The sequence below is a fragment of the Lepus europaeus genome, chromosome 4, assembly GCF_033115175.1.
Source record: "Lepus europaeus isolate LE1 chromosome 4, mLepTim1.pri, whole genome shotgun sequence".
NCBI lineage: Eukaryota > Metazoa > Chordata > Mammalia > Lagomorpha > Leporidae > Lepus > Lepus europaeus.
In genome coordinates this window covers 139,111,577-139,127,582 of record NC_084830.1, presented here as the reverse complement: position 1 = coordinate 139,127,582, position 16,006 = coordinate 139,111,577, and the positions used below count along the sequence as shown (strand labels likewise).

Below are 16,006 nucleotides of genomic sequence, written 5' to 3'. Positions count from 1 at the left end.
AGATGTTAAATAAAACTTTTCAAGGATTCAGGATGTGTGGATGACAGTTATAAGAAAAGGTGTGGATGAAGATGTACATTTAGGAACCCCTGCAAAAAGATCTCAGTAGAAAGTTGGAAGTAGGCCGGCGCTGTGGCTTAACAGGCTAATCCTCCACCTTGCGGTGCCGGCACACCGGGTTCTAGTCCCGGTTGGGATGCCGGGTTCTATCCCGGTTGCCCCTCTTCCAGGCCAGCTCTCTGCTATGGCCCGGGAAGGCAGTGGAGGATGGCCCAAGTGCTTGGGCCCTGCACCCGCATGGGAGACCAGGAGAAGCACCTGGCTCCTGGCTTCGGATCAGCGAGATGTGCTGGCCGCAGTAGGCCATTGGAGGGTGAACCAACGGCAATAAGGAAGACCTTTCTCTCTGTCTCTCTCTCTCATTATCCACTCTGCCTGTCAAAAAATAAAAAAAAATTAAAAAAAAAAGAAAGTTGGAAGTGGATGAGAACACTTAAAGGAAGAGGATATAGGATGAGATTGGAGTTGACAGAAACACATGCGACCATTTAGGAGCAGCAGATGGAGCAAGAGCAGCAAAGCACAGTGGATGAGAATTCTGCTGAAATTTAACTGAAGTACACGGAAGCGAAACATTGGAAGTGGAAGGACGACGCCAGCTGCATAGAAATTAACAAGAGTAACGAATATCCACTGAAGCTTTCATCTATTATTGCATAAAAGGACCTAAAAAGTTTATGAAAAAATGGACTTCAGGAATCTAGATTTAAAAACGTAGACAATATTTGTTAGTTTTAAGTTACATTTTCCCTAGAAAAATATTTAAATCCCTCCTAGGAAGATGTATATAGTCAAGTTTCTTCTCAACTCCGAATGTGTAGGATAGTATACACTTCTCATTTCCAAGGCTACTGCAGATCACGTGTAAATTAACTGGTGGACAGCAATGATTACAACATTGGGAGGAAAGTTTTTCCCTATGAATAAGTGGGTTTCTTTCTCTAAATTAAAAGAAGTCAGATGGGATATGCTGACTCTTCAAATAACAAACAACGTGGAGGATATACCGCAGAAGAAAGGAAAGAAGATTTAAATTTTTTTAATGTAAAAAATCACAGTACAGCAGTTTTGTGAATTCATTTCTTACCCTCTGGAGCCACATGGTGTCGCTGTCCACCACGAAGACGCTTGGAGCCACTCAGGAGCTGTTCCATTTTTGCATCTTTCCGTGATTGCTGAACGATGGCGGACGCAGAATTCATTAACTAGGATTCACACAGCATTTCATCGTCATTAGGAGACAAGATCTTTCCAATGGAAAAACAAGAGGTATTTCACATGGTTTTTACATCTGAAGGGAAACTGGGAACGCGGTGCCTGCTGCCCTGGCTCCTGCTGCTGGCAGCCTGGCGGGCGGGCAGCGCCCAGCTGCGCTACTCGGTCCCCGAGGAGGCCCAGCACGGCACGTTCGTGGGCCGCCTGGCGCAGGACCTGGGGCTGCCGCTGGCCGAGCTGGTGCCGCGCCTGTTCCGGGTGGCGTCCCGTGCCGGCGGGGACCTGCTGGAGGTGAACGTGCAGAACGGCATCCTGTTCGTGAACGCGCGGATGGACCGCGAGGCGCTGTGCGGTCGGAGCGCGGAGTGCAGCGTGCACCTGGAGGTGGTGGTGGAGCGGCCGCTGCAGGTGTTCCACGTGGAGGTGGAGGTGAGGGACGTCAACGACAACCCGCCCGTGTTCTCCGTGAAGGAACAAAAGCTCTCCATACCCGAGTCTAGACTGCTGGATTCGCGGTTTCCGTTAGAGGGCGCGTCGGACGCAGATACCGGAGCTAACGCAGTTTTAACCTACAAGCTTAGCCCCAGCGAGTTCTTTGCGCTAGATGTGAAAACGAACAGTGATGATAACACACAAATTGGGCTCGTGTTGAGAAAGTCCTTGGACAGAGAGGAGGTACCTGAACATAACTTGCTCCTGGTGGCCACCGATGGAGGCAAACCCGAGCTCACGGGCAGTGTCCAGCTGCGGATCACGGTGTTGGACGTGAATGACAACGCGCCCAGTTTCCAACACTCCGAATACAAAGTAAGGATATTTGAAAACTCAGACAACGGAACAACTGTCATCAGACTGAATGCCTCTGATCCGGATGAGGGGACAAATGGGGCGATTTCGTACGCCTTCAATAGCCTTGTTTCACCCTTGGTCCTTGCCCGCTTTGCCATAGATCCCAACACAGGGGAGGTAGTGATTCAAGGGAATTTGGATTTTGAAGAAATGAATTCATACAGGATCCGCGTCGACGCGACGGACAAAGGCCACCCCCCGATGGCAGGACACTGCACCGTTTTAGTGAAAGTTGTGGATGTCAATGATAACACTCCAGAAATTTCAATAACGTCTCTGTCACTGCCCATCCGAGAGGACGCTCCGGTGGGCACGGTGGTCGCCTTGGTCAGCGTGTCCGACCGCGACTCGGGCGCCAACGGGCAGGTGAGCTGCGCCCTGACGCCCGACGTGCCCTTCCGGCTGCTGTCGACCTTCAGGAACTACTACTCGCTGGTGCTGGAGAGCGGGCTGGACCGCGAGCTGGTGTCGGGCTACGGCGTGGTGGTGACGGCGCGCGACGCGGGCTCGCCGGCGCTGCGGGCGTCGGCCAGCGTGTGGGTGGAGGTGGCGGACGTGAACGACAACGCGCCCGCGTTCGCGCAGGCCGAGTACACGGTGTTCGTGAGGGAGAACAACGCGCCGGGCTGCCACCTGGTGACGGTGTCGGCGCGCGACGCGGACGCGCGGGAGAACGCGCGCGTGTCGTACTCGCTGGTGGAGCGGCGCGTGGGCGAGCGCTTGCTGTCGAGCTACGTGTCGGTGCACGCGGAGAGCGGGCGCGTGCACGCGCTGCAGCCGCTGGACCGCGAGGAGCTGGAGCTGCTGCGCTTCGAGGTGAGCGCGCGCGACGCGGGCGTGCCGGCGCTGGGCAGCAACGTGACGCTGCAGGTGTTCGTGCTGGACGAGAACGACCACGCGCCGTGGGTGCTGCCGCGGGGCGCGGGCGGGCCGGCGAGCGAGGCGGTGCCGGTGTGGGTGTCGCGGTCGGCGGGCGCGGGCCACGTGGTGGCGAAGGTGCGCGCGGTGGACGCGGACGCCGGCTACAACGCGTGGCTGTCGTACGAGCTGCAGGCGGCGCCCAATGCGAATGCGAATGGGGCGGCGGCGGCGGCGGCGGCGGCGGGCGGGGCGCGGCTCCCGTTCCGCGTGGGGCTGTACACGGGCGAGATCAGCACGACGCGCAGCCTGGACGAGGCGGACTTGGCGCGCCAGCGGCTGCTGGTGCTGGTGAAGGACCACGGCGAGCCCGCGCTGACGGCCACGGCCACGGTGCTGCTGTCGCTGGTGGACGGCGGGCAGGCGCCGGCGGGGGTGGCGTCCTCGTCGCGGGCGGCGGGTGCGGCGGCGGCGGGCGGCGCGGCGGCGCTGCTGGACGTGAACGCGTCCCTGATCGTGGCCATCTGCGCCGTGAGCAGCCTGCTGGTGCTGACGCTGGTGGTGTGGACGGCGCTGCGGTGCTGGGCGCCGGCCGCGGAGGGCGCGTGCGGGCCGGGGCAGCCGGCGCTGGTGTGCGCGAGCGCGGTGGGGAGCTGGTCGTGCTCGCAGCGGAGGCGGCAGCGGGTGAGCGGCGGCGAGGGCGCGCCCAAGGCCGACCTCATGGCCTTCAGCCCTGGCCTTCCTCCGGGTCTTCAATCAGCAGATGTCGGGGAACCGCGAGATTTAAAAGTGGATCATTGCGACCAAGTAAGTTTATTTATAATTGTAAATTATAACTCATTTTGTTGAAACTTTGTAATATTTTGAAGCCTTTTTTCTTCTATTATTGTACAGTGAAACTTTAAAACTTTTAAATTTTTGGTATTTTCCAGTGGTGCCATACATATTAATAAGCTCCATTCTTTTTCTGAAACTTAATGATTGTTGGAAATTTTGCTTTTGTATTAATGCTGACTTAGCCTTAGTCTTTGCCAGGTTTTTTGGGGTGTAGTGAAAGAATGTCCAGGTTATTTGGATATTTGAAGAAATACTTTGCTCCCAAGCCTTTATTCTTTTGTAGTTATGACTGAGTTTTTCTTTTTAAAAAAAATTTTTTTTAATTTGACAGATAGAGAGGGAGAGAGAGAGAAAGGTCTTCCTTCCGTTTGTTCACACCCTAAATGGCCACCATGGCCGGAGGTACACAGATCTGAATCCAGGAGCCAGGTACTTCTTCCTGGTCTCCCAGGAGGGTGCAGGGGCCCAAGCACTTGGGCCATCCTCCACTGCCTTCCCGGGCCACAGCAGAGAGCTGGACTGGAAGAGGAGCAACTAGGACTAGAACCCGGCGCCCATATGGGATGCTGGTGCCACAGGCGGAGGATTAACCAAGTGAGCCAGGGCGCCAGCCCCCAAGACAGAGTTTTTAATCTTACTCTGTCTGCTAGGCTTTGAAATTCGCTTGTATTGTTATTTAATTTATTTATGTAAAGACTAGTTATAGGGTGGGAGGGAAGGAAGTATGGGGAGTTGAGAGTGAGTCCATCCACTGGTTTATTCCCTCAAATGGCTGCAACTGGGCCAGGCAGACCGACGTGAGAGGCAGGGGTCCAAGCACTTGGGCCGTCTTCTGCTGTTTCCCAGGACCATTAGCAGGAGCTGTATGGGAAGAGGAGCAGCCAGGACTCTGTTGCCCATATTGGATGTTGGTGTTACAGGGTTGGCTTAGCCCTCTTTTGCACAATGCTTCCCCCTTAAAATTGAGTTTTAAATACTATCTTGTGCGTATATCTATTTAAGATCTCAATTTATCTCACTTTTTCTTTTTTAGGGTCTAGTAGTCACAGATATCTGTAATGTTTATTGCTGTTTTAATCATTCAGTGCTAATACAAAAACATTTGTTTTCAAACTTTTAGTTTTCATTGTCTTTCTAATTTTATTTTTAATTACCTAAAAGTGAATTGTAGAGGGAGCAAATATTTATGCATTTTATTTCAGTATCATTTAAAATAATTTACTATTTCAAGAATCTCTTTCTACTCTGAGATTTTTTTTACACTCTTGTCAGCAATTTATTTTGATCATCTAAAATTTAATGAATAATTACCTTTAGTCAGGTAAGTATCTGCTATACTATCATCATTTCTATTGAGTTAAATACAATTCATTTGTACATAAGCTCAAATATTCTCAAAAGTAAATATATTTAATGTATGACTTAACAGAAATATATTTCAGCATAAAATGATACAAAGTTATTCCATTCCTTCTAAATGTTTATTTATTTCCATTTGAAAGAGAGAGAGAGAGGGAGGGAGAGAGATCTTCCATTCACAGCATCACACTCCAGATGTCCACAACCAGGGCCGGGCCTGACCGAAGCCAGCAGCTTAGATCCTGGTCTCCCACATTGGTGGTAGGGACCCAGCTCACCGTGCCATCTTCAGCTGTCTCCCAGGGAGCACATGAGCAGCAAGTTCAAAGCTGAGCAGGGACTCTCCTGGGCACTATAGAAGGGAGTGGTGTCTCAACTGCTGTGCCAAATGGCAGACCCTAAAGTAATTCCATTCTTGTGGACCAAATGTATAACATAGAAATCTTCATTACACAGAATTTTTGGGATTAAGTCCTTAATTAGTTCACATAAGTATTTAGTAATAGGGAGTAAACCATTAGAAAATACAAAAAAAGTTTGCTGTCTTTCAAGTTTTTCCTTCTTTTAGTTTTTGTCTCTTATTTTTACTTCTTTTAACTGTGAAACTCCCCCTTGATATTAAATATTCACTAGATTTTTTGATTATTAGAGATAGTGATGGGACTTAATGGAAGGGAATGAAGAATTTCTGAGACTAAATTTTTTCCAGTATGCTATTAATCTACTTTTAAATCTCTTTATGACTTATGAACTCATAGTGTAGTCATTTATGTTCACATTTTATTCCCTTTACCCAATTGAAAGTAAACCGAAGGCAAGACTATTCTGCAGTTGATTTTAAATTTCTTGTTACATATGTCCCTAGGTAGCATTCTGACTATTAGTAATACATTATACAAAAAGAATCATTTGGCTTCTAATCCTCAACTTTAGGGGCTTTTCTTTTTGTATAATTATCTTTATTACCATGTTTGAATTGAACTGGAAATGTTTCCTTCATGAGTGTGACCTTACTCTTTTGTATTTTAAAATATTTATTTATTTGAAAGGACAGTGAAAGGGGGGGGGGTTGAGACAGAGCTTTTGTCCACTGCTTCATCCCCTACATGGCTGTAAGAGCTCGGTTTGGGTCAGGCTCAAGCCAGGAGGCCTCCCACAAGGGTGTCAGGAGCCCAAGCACTAGCTATCTTCAGTTGTCTTCTCAAACACTCTAGCAGGAATGTTGTTGCATTGGAAGCAGAGTTGAATAGCACTTCCATATTGAATGCTGGCATCGCATACAGCAGCTTAATTTTCTGTGTCACAACAGTGGCCTGTGATCTTACTTTCAGATTTCCTATTCTGACTATTTTTGTTTGGGTCTCAGTAAGAACTTTAATGACTGGATTCTCATCTTAAATGCTGAATTGGGTTACAAAAGCATAAATCAGAATGAGTCATTTCTATTACCTAGTATTGTAGTTTGACAACTCAGCATTTGATCTTTTTACTTTTGTGTTCCTTCAGCTCTCTAATTGATATGTATGGGAATTTCATTTTGGAAGTATGCTTTTCACAAGTGCGGAACATAAGTCTGTTTGTTAATGCTTCTCACCATTCTATTTATGGCAATGCTGTTTCTAAAATGGAAAGGCAGCAGAGGTTGGTTATTAAGTACCTAAGGTTCTAAAGGTGTATTGAAGCCCCCCCCCCCATTAATTTTGGTTTATGTAGGCTCTGATAAATAATTTCTTATATAGTTCCTTGGATTTCCATTTATCCATAATAAATAGGAATTCTACTGCATAAGTGTTTTGTAGCATGTAAGCTATTTAAAGTTGCTTATATTAAATTAATAATGCTTGTAATAATGCTTATAATCAATTCTGGGAAGCGCTAGTACAGAATAAAATTTAGTTATAGTTACAACCAAGAAGAAAAATATTAATGATTGCAAACAAAAAGAAAACCTAAAGTGTCAGAAAGTCATTATAGCCTTTTATATTAAACTTATTTTATATGAAAATTATTTTTATGTTAATTCATTCTCATATTAACCCAGGATGTACCAGCATTTTGAGTTTTGTATGGTGGAATGGAAAACATCTAAAGATGAGTTTTTATAGGTTTTGGAAGGTCAAATTAATGCCATGAATGTAAGAATGTTTTAGACTCTATAAAGGTTGAAGTGCCCTTCAGGGAAAGTCTAGATTACCTTGTATTCACAATTCTTTTTCCATGTTTACAAATTTCCTGAGGATCTTGAGAAGTCTGGATAGGTATTTGACATCTCTCTTTCTTTCCAGCAATAGTATTTTCCCTTTCTTAAAAAGAAGTGCATAATAATATTCTGATGATATAAAATCAACTTAGGTTATAGATCTAATAAGGTAAGTAATCCATTTGTAGACATATCATTATAGAATAATTTTTAAAAATCAGCTTCCTTGGAAAGTAGAGAAGACAATAACCACCAGTCCTTACTAAATACACAATGGAGCGCATTCAAGTCTCTAAGTGTATGTTGTCATGTTGGGAATCACCTGGTTATCAAGATCCAACCTCAGTCTTCAAGTTTAATGCAAAATAAACAATGTGAGTTATACAAAATGAGGCCAGAGATTGTAGATAGCAAGGTTGGCATTGAAAGAACACCATTCTATTTGCTTTTTTTAAAGAACACTTGCAGTGGCTGGATGTTTCTAAGATATTTTAAATGGGGAGGTTTCTTGGGGGAACATTGAGAACAGTGAACATTACCATGAAGGAGAAGTCATGCAGATTTTCAGAGACTGGAATTTGAAGACATCACTGTTGAGAAGATATATACATGCTTGCAGACTAGGAGTACGGAGTAGTCCACTTCAGTTAAAACATGGATTGCATGGACTAAAGGCAGGAAGAATAATGTGAGGAAATCTCTTGATTTTGAGAACAAGAGTTGATTTTGAATAGCTGATTAAGAAATTTGGACTCCATTCAGGAGAAATTGTAGGTAATCAACACGGGTTGAACAAAATAAATCAGCGTTATGTTTGGAAAAGGTTGAATGGGAAGATGAATTACGTATTTGCTGGAATAATCAAGGACTGCATCGCCTTATTAAAAGGGTTGGGTTATCAAGAATATGAAAGAGGCCGGCGCTGCGGCTCACTGGGCTAATCCTCCGCCTTGCGGCGCTGGCACACCGGGTTCTAGTCCCGGTCGGGGCACCGATCCTGTCCCAGTTGCCCCTCTTCCAGGCCAGCTCTCTGCTGTGGTCAGGGAGTGCAGTGGAGGATGGCCCAAGTGCTTGGGCCCTGCACCCCATGGGAGACCAGGATAAGCACCTGGCTCCTGCCATCGGATCAGCGTGGTGCGCCGGCCGCAGCGCGCCTACCGCGGCGGCCATTGGAGGGTGAACAAACAGCAAAAGGAAGACCTTTCTCTCTGTCTATCTCTCACTGTCTACTCTGCCTGTCAAAAAAAAAAAAAAAAGAATATGAAAGAAACTACTGCAGATACAAAAAACAGCAACCACAACAACCTGGAGAGATTTTGCTTAAGCTCTGAAATCTAGATGTAATTAACCCACTTTTATTTTGGAATGACAAAATGGAACTCACAAAAGAATTTTCCTAAAGTGAAACTCGCACAGGAAAATAATTCAAAGCCTAACTTTAACACCACAATTTCCATCAGTATGAACGTTGGACAGTAATGAAGTTAAAATATATTATGAAAAGACCTAAGAAAAACTGCTTTGGAGATTATAAAGCAGAGATTATTCACCTATGATAAGGCTTTGAAAGATTCAAACTCTATATAGCTGAAGGAATGCAAGGCGTTGGTGGAAATAGATCGTGTAAATGGCAATAAAGAGAAAAACAGGAGATCTTAAAGCATTCCTTCCTTCCTGAAAATATTTAACACATCTCCAATTTATAAAATCCCTTAAGGAAACTGCCTCCAAAGCATGTCATTTTTTCTTGATCTCTTTTTTTTTTTCATTAGTGATGATCTGTTCTTCTGGAATCACTATTGCACTAATTTATTGAGTTGTCTTAATCCAGATACCTATGTCTAGGAATAGGAGACGTCCTAAATTTCAGAACAAAAGAATTTCCAAATTTAAATTCAAGGTAGTTTAAATATTTTAATATCACTTGATTTCAAATGTTTTAAAATTATGTGGAGAGTTTTCCCAGTGTGAGGAAACAATTTAAGGTCATTCCAACTTTTTACAGATTAGTCCGCTAAAAAATGCCTCAGGCTAGATATATGTAGTCCTCTGGTTAATTAAGAAAAACTCAGAAAATAAAGTTTTGCAAGATAATTGTGCAAGGTTTATTCACGGGGTTTGTACTTACTCTTTGGGCCGCATGATGTCGCTCTTGCCGCAATATTCTCTCAGATTCAAGACAAATACCGCCCTCCGCGCGTCTGTGGGGAAGACACTCCGTGCGTTGTGCTGCCATGGCGAACACAGGAGGAGGGGCCTGACGATTCAGATAATTTCACTTCATTTTGAGGCAATTACCGATCATTAGAAAACACTGAGGGTCGGAAATGTTGTACTCCCGCGGAGGAGTCCCGCAGAACCGCCTTCTGCTGCTTTCCTTTGTGCTGCTGGCAGCCTGGCGGGCGGGCAGCGCCCAGCTGCGCTACTCGGTCCCCGAGGAGGCCCAGCACGGCACGTTCGTGGGCCGCCTGGCGCAGGACCTGGGGCTGCCGCTGGCCGAGCTGGTGCCGCGCCTGTTCCGGGTGGCGTCCCGTGCCGGCGGGGACCTGCTGGAGGTGAACGTGCAGAACGGCATCCTGTTCGTGAACGCGCGGATGGACCGCGAGGCGCTGTGCGGGCGGAGCGCGGAGTGCAGCGTGCACCTGGAGGTGGTGGTGGAGCGGCCGCTGCAGGTGTTCCACGTGGAGGTGGAGGTGAGGGACATCAACGACAACCCGCCCGTGTTCCCGGCTACACGGAAGAATCTGTTCATTTCTGAAGCGAGGGCTCTTGACTCTCGGCTTCCACTGGAGGGCGCATCCGACGCAGACATCGGGCAGAACGCGCTGCTGACCTACACGCTGAGCCCCAGTGAGTATTTCTCGCTGGATGTGCCCAGCAGCCACGAGCAGGTGAAACCTCTGGGGCTCGTACTGCGGAAACCTTTAGACAGGGAGGAAGCTCCGGAGCTTCACCTACTGCTGACGGCCACCGATGCAGGCAAACCGGAGCTGACTGGCACTGTTCAGCTGCTCGTCACAGTGCTGGATGCCAACGACAACGCCCCAGCGTTCGACAGAACTCTCTATACGGTGAGGCTACCGGAAAACGTTTCGGTCGGGACTCCAGTGCTTACCCTCAACGCCTCGGACCCGGACGAAGGCTTGAACGGGGACATCATTTACTCGTTCTCCAGTGATGTGTCTGCAGGTGTGAAATCCAAGTTCCACATAGATGCCGTGAGTGGGGCGATTACGGTAGCTGGGCTCATCGACTTCGAGGAAAGCCAGGTGCACAAGATTCGAGTAGAGGCCATGGACAAAGGTCTGCCACCCCTGGCTGGTCACTGTACGGTTCTTGTGGAAGTGGTGGACGAAAACGACCACGCCCCAGAGCTGACTGTAAAAACGCTCTGGCTCCCTGTGAAAGAAGACGCTCCCGTGGGCACGGTGATCGCCCTCATCACTGTCTCGGACCGCGACTCGGGCGCCAACGGGCAGGTGAGCTGCGCCCTGACGCCCGACGTGCCCTTCCGGCTGCTGTCGACCTTCAGGAACTACTACTCGCTGGTGCTGGAGAGCGGGCTGGACCGCGAGCTGGTGTCGGGCTACGGCGTGGTGGTGACGGCGCGCGACGCGGGCTCGCCGGCGCTGCGGGCGTCGGCCAGCGTGTGGGTGGAGGTGGCGGACGTGAACGACAACGCGCCCGCGTTCGCGCAGGCCGAGTACACGGTGTTCGTGAGGGAGAACAACGCGCCGGGCTGCCACCTGGTGACGGTGTCGGCGCGCGACGCGGACGCGCGGGAGAACGCGCGCGTGTCGTACTCGCTGGTGGAGCGGCGCGTGGGCGAGCGCTTGCTGTCGAGCTACGTGTCGGTGCACGCGGAGAGCGGGCGCGTGCACGCGCTGCAGCCGCTGGACCGCGAGGAGCTGGAGCTGCTGCGCTTCGAGGTGAGCGCGCGCGACGCGGGCGTGCCGGCGCTGGGCAGCAACGTGACGCTGCAGGTGTTCGTGCTGGACGAGAACGACCACGCGCCGTGGGTGCTGCCGCGGGGCGCGGGCGGGCCGGCGAGCGAGGCGGTGCCGGTGTGGGTGTCGCGGTCGGCGGGCGCGGGCCACGTGGTGGCGAAGGTGCGCGCGGTGGACGCGGACGCCGGCTACAACGCGTGGCTGTCGTACGAGCTGCAGGCGGCGCCGAATGCGAATGCGAATGCGAATGGGGCGGTGGCGGCGTCGTCGGGCGGGGCGCGGCTCCCGTTCCGCGTGGGGCTGTACACGGGCGAGATCAGCACGACGCGCAGCCTGGACGAGGCGGACTTGGCGCGCCAGCGGCTGCTGGTGCTGGTGAAGGACCACGGCGAGCCCGCGCTGACGGCCACGGCCACGGTGCTGCTGTCGCTGGTGGACGGCGGGCAGGCGCCGGCGGGGGTGGCGTCCTCGTCGCGGGCGGCGGGTGCGGCGGCGGCGGGCGGCGCGGCGGCGCTGCTGGACGTGAACGCGTCCCTGATCGTGGCCATCTGCGCCGTGAGCAGCCTGCTGGTGCTGACGCTGGTGGTGTGGACGGCGCTGCGGTGCTGGGCGCCGGCCGCGGAGGGCGCGTGCGGGCCGGGGCAGCCGGCGCTGGTGTGCGCGAGCGCGGTGGGGAGCTGGTCGTGCTCGCAGCGGAGGCGGCAGCGGGTGAGCGGCGGCGAGGGCGCGCCCAAGGCCGACCTCATGGCCTTCAGCCCCGGCCTTCCTCCGGGTCCGCTCTCTGAAGATGGAACAGTACCGCCTGCTTCTTTGGACTGTCCTGGGAAGGTAGGTTTTGCTCATATTTTACTAATATGTCGTCAATTTGTTTTTCAAAAATTTTAATTACTTCCTGTGGTCCTTTTAAATAAGTGTCTCCCTTCCCCTGTTTTCCCCAAGATAGGCCAACCTTAAAAATATCCCGCAAAGTGTGTCCTTTATCTTTGGAGCAGATTTTCGTGTTTTGACTTTTAAGAAGAATCATTGCAGACTATGTTGGAGCACACATTTGTCAGTCGTGAATCAGTTCATGTGTAGACTCATGAGGAAGAAACACCGAATTTCTGGTGGGCTGCTGCTGCACCTCATGACTAGTGTGAAAGCCAATGTGTCAGTCATCCAGGAATTCAACTCATTAGTGCAGCTGTTTGTTATGGGTTGGGTCTTATTCTCATCCTGCTGGGTACAAGGACACTAGCAGAATCACTTAGTGACTGCTAGCACGATGACCTTGTAGCCCTCCACCTCGTTCTAGGTGGCAACTCTTGTGGGCCTGCCTGGTAGTTGAGCAGCACTCCCTATCACAGAGTAACTTCTGACAAACTCTAGAAATGGTTGGCGCTGCTTAGGAATCTGTCAGAAATGTAACTCCGCATTTCAGCGTATACGAAATATGTTTCTCAGAGGCTGGACATCCAGTGTATGAGAAAGTGTGGATGGGCCGGTGCTGCGGCTCACTAGGCTAATCCTCTGCCTTCGGCACCGGCATATCGGGTTCTAGTCCCAGTCAGGGTGCCGGATTCTGTCCAGGTTGCCCCTCTTCCAGGCCAGCTCTCTTCTGTGGCCCGGGAAGGCAGTGGAGGATGGCCCAGGTCCTTGGGTCCTGCACCCCATGGGAGACCAGGAGAAGCACCTGGTTCCTGGCTTCGGATCAGCGAGGTGCGCCGGCCACAGCGGCCATTGAAGGGTGAACCAACGGTAAAGGAAGACCTTTCTCTCTGTTTCTCTCTCACACTGTCTGTAACTCTACCTGTCAAATAAAAAAATTTTTCTAAAAAAAATTGTGGATGAACAATCACTTTTACATCTAGAAATTTTCTTTTCTGATGCTAGTGAAAACACTTTCCTCACAGGTACTTTCTTTGAGAGTACATTCTCATCTTTACTCAGTTTTTCTCAATTTCATGGTAGAATTGTTTAGGAAGTCAAGGCTCTACTTTTTACACTATCTTGAACTACGAAGTTTTGAACTTACAAGTGCCTACTGCCAGTTTAAATGGGCATTTCCTTGTTCACAATCAGGGGTCTGGCTGTGAGGTTACACATCATGAAAGTCGTCGCCTCTTACCTTGTGGTTGGTGATGTTTAAACTGCTGGTTCTCCCCATTCTGCAATATTTTTCTTATTGATTTTTTTAAAAAGTCACTTGTACTTGGAGTTTTTGTTGTGTGATTTATCTTTCTTTTTCAATTATTTTATCTTGTGTAAAATACATTTTACAAGGCACTCTTTAGTTAAAATCTTCATGGGGCAAAATCAGAGTGGCCTTGGGAATAGAGCTACAATGATGATTCAAATGCAAGTTAAAATAAAAGTGTTTGCCAAAGTAGCTGGCCTAAAATACATATTTGGAATGTGCTACAACATAATCTTTTTTTTTTTTCATTTTCTTTCTTTCAAAACCAGTAGTCTCTTGTGTAATAAACCTCTGTCTATCAATACGACTCACCTTGAATTCAGGCTTATAGTTTCAAATATCTCTGTCTTGGAGGATTTTTTGGGTGGGATGGTTCTATATATCGTTTGAGCTTGGGCCCAGGTATCTGACTCGTAATATGGATCGAGGGGGTATTAAAACATCTTTTGCCCAAAAAACAACCCCTCTTGTTTCTATGGCTAATGTTTCTAAAATCCTCATTATGTTCTCTGTAACAAAAAAGTTTATGTCTTATATGCATGGGTATTTTGATGTCGTTGGTAATTTTGTCCTTTAAATTGATTTTTATTATCTCTCAAGTTATGGGCTGCAGTATATGCAAATTCTCAGAAGGGCTGTGAACATTTTAATAATGCATTTGTCCTTTGAAGTCATCAGGAAGGCTGAGCACACTGGGATCCCGGGAGGTTGGGATTCAAAGATTGGGATGTTCTGAACAGAAGTGAGATCCTAGAAGCCCTTTATTGTTTTGCCTAGTAGCTATCCCTGTATGTGTCTGTAACTTTCCTCAGTTAAACTAGAAACAGGAAGCCAGTAGGGATGCTCCTATTTTTCTTAAATCACAGTTAAAGATAGGGTAAACTAAGTCACAATCTGATCTCAGATGCCTTTGAAAGGGGCACTCGAAATAAGCTCACAAGACCACAGACATAACAGCCTGTTCCAGACAAATTCAGTCTATGGCCAGCCTATTTTTAGAACTACTGGTGCTAAACACATTAGCAACACCTGGAGTCCTATCTCAATGTTAATTTAACACTCTGTCTCAAAATTTCCAAAATGGATAGTAAGGGCAAAATTGCAGCTTAACAATCATCCCAGGTGATTCTTATCCAACTGTTGGTTTAATTCATAACTATTTAATACTTTACAAAGCAATTATTTAAAGGGGTATAATTTTTTATGTCAATTAAAATTCAGAATTTATTGAATAAACAAGGGGCTGTTATTTAGCTAACTCATTTTTAATTCAGCATCATGTATACATATATATTGGGACATTTATGTTATTTCTTGGTATAAAATGCACATTAGGGGCAAGCATTTGGCTTAGCTGTTATGACACTATTTAAGGTACCTGTATCCTACATTAGAGTGCCTGGGTTTGGGTCCTGGCTCTGCTTTCCATTCAAGCACTGCTACTGTGCAGTAGGTGAGGCAGCAGGTGAGGGCTCAAGTAGTTGGGTCCCTGCTACCCATGTGGGAGAACTGGATTGAGCTCCAGACTCCTGACTTCAGTCTGCCCCAGTCCCAGCTCTTGAAAGCATTTGGGATGTGAACCAGCAGATGCTTGGTGTGTGTGTGTGCGTGTGCGCGTGCACGCGCTTGCGCGCGCGTGTGTGTGTGTGTATCTCTGTCTCTCTTTCAAGTAGACAAAAATAAATGAAAATATGCACATTAAAAGGAGTGGAATTTAGTTCATATCATTGTGTTGGAATTAATCAATTATAAACATATTTTAAGATTCTAATTGATAGCTCAAGCTGAACATTGGTTTTGTGGATGAGTGGATAAATCATTACATTTTAATTCATGATTTATAAGAGAAGTACTCCTAAAGTCAGAATTTGAATGGATTTTTATCCTAGAATCTTTCCAAAGAAGTAGAGGAGTATAAAAATAGGATTTATTAAGGTTCATAAGCTGATAAATTGAGTGACTCTTATCCCTGTCACTTCTCTTATTCATAAGTACTGTCACTCAAAAAGTTTAAAGTTATTTATACATTAAAATACATTTGACAATTTAGAACATCAATAAATTAATCAACTTTGTATTACGTTTTCCTAGCATTTCCTTAATTTTATTTTTTGGAAAAAGGTTTTCTTCAGCAGCATAGATATATCAGTGGAGAATTTTTATTTCTGAAAATTTGACTCAAAGAACCTTGAGAGACAAAAATATTTTTACTGAAGGCTGTGATGAAAAATACTGACATTGATAAAAATCATAAATTCCAGAACTGTATCATTTGTATATTTGAAAAGCTTAATGTAACTAGGATAAATGCAGTTGGCTCTGAAGGTAGAAATCAAGCTTGTGAATTACTTTATTTAGAATCATAATTAAAATGCTTTTTGCCTCTGTGAGGTATGATAAAGTGAAACTTGTTCTTATAGAGCTGATTTCTCAATCAAGGCACTTTTCCCTTTTCCTAAGGAGTAGAGTGACAATATTCTATGGGAAATAATTTTTCCTGAGGAG

The 16,006-nt window shown here is 47.5% G+C and overlaps 2 protein-coding genes across 2 annotated transcripts; both read left to right on the top strand.

Annotated features, from left to right (window-relative positions):
- Window positions 1-1,314: 1,314 nt before the first annotated feature.
- On the top strand, window positions 1,315-9,667 carry LOC133758792 (protocadherin alpha-6-like). The gene is made up of 2 exons (XM_062189935.1): window positions 1,315-3,789; window positions 9,551-9,667. Exons 1-2 carry the CDS (start codon window positions 1,315-1,317, stop codon window positions 9,665-9,667), a joined length of 2,592 nt encoding a protein of 863 aa, XP_062045919.1.
- Window positions 9,668-9,705: 38 nt separating this feature from the next.
- LOC133758791 (protocadherin alpha-9-like) lies at window positions 9,706-12,210 on the top strand. The gene has a single exon (XM_062189934.1). The coding sequence runs from the start codon at window positions 9,706-9,708 to the stop codon at window positions 12,208-12,210; it is 2,505 nt and encodes an 834-aa protein (XP_062045918.1).
- Window positions 12,211-16,006: the final 3,796 nt, after the last annotated feature.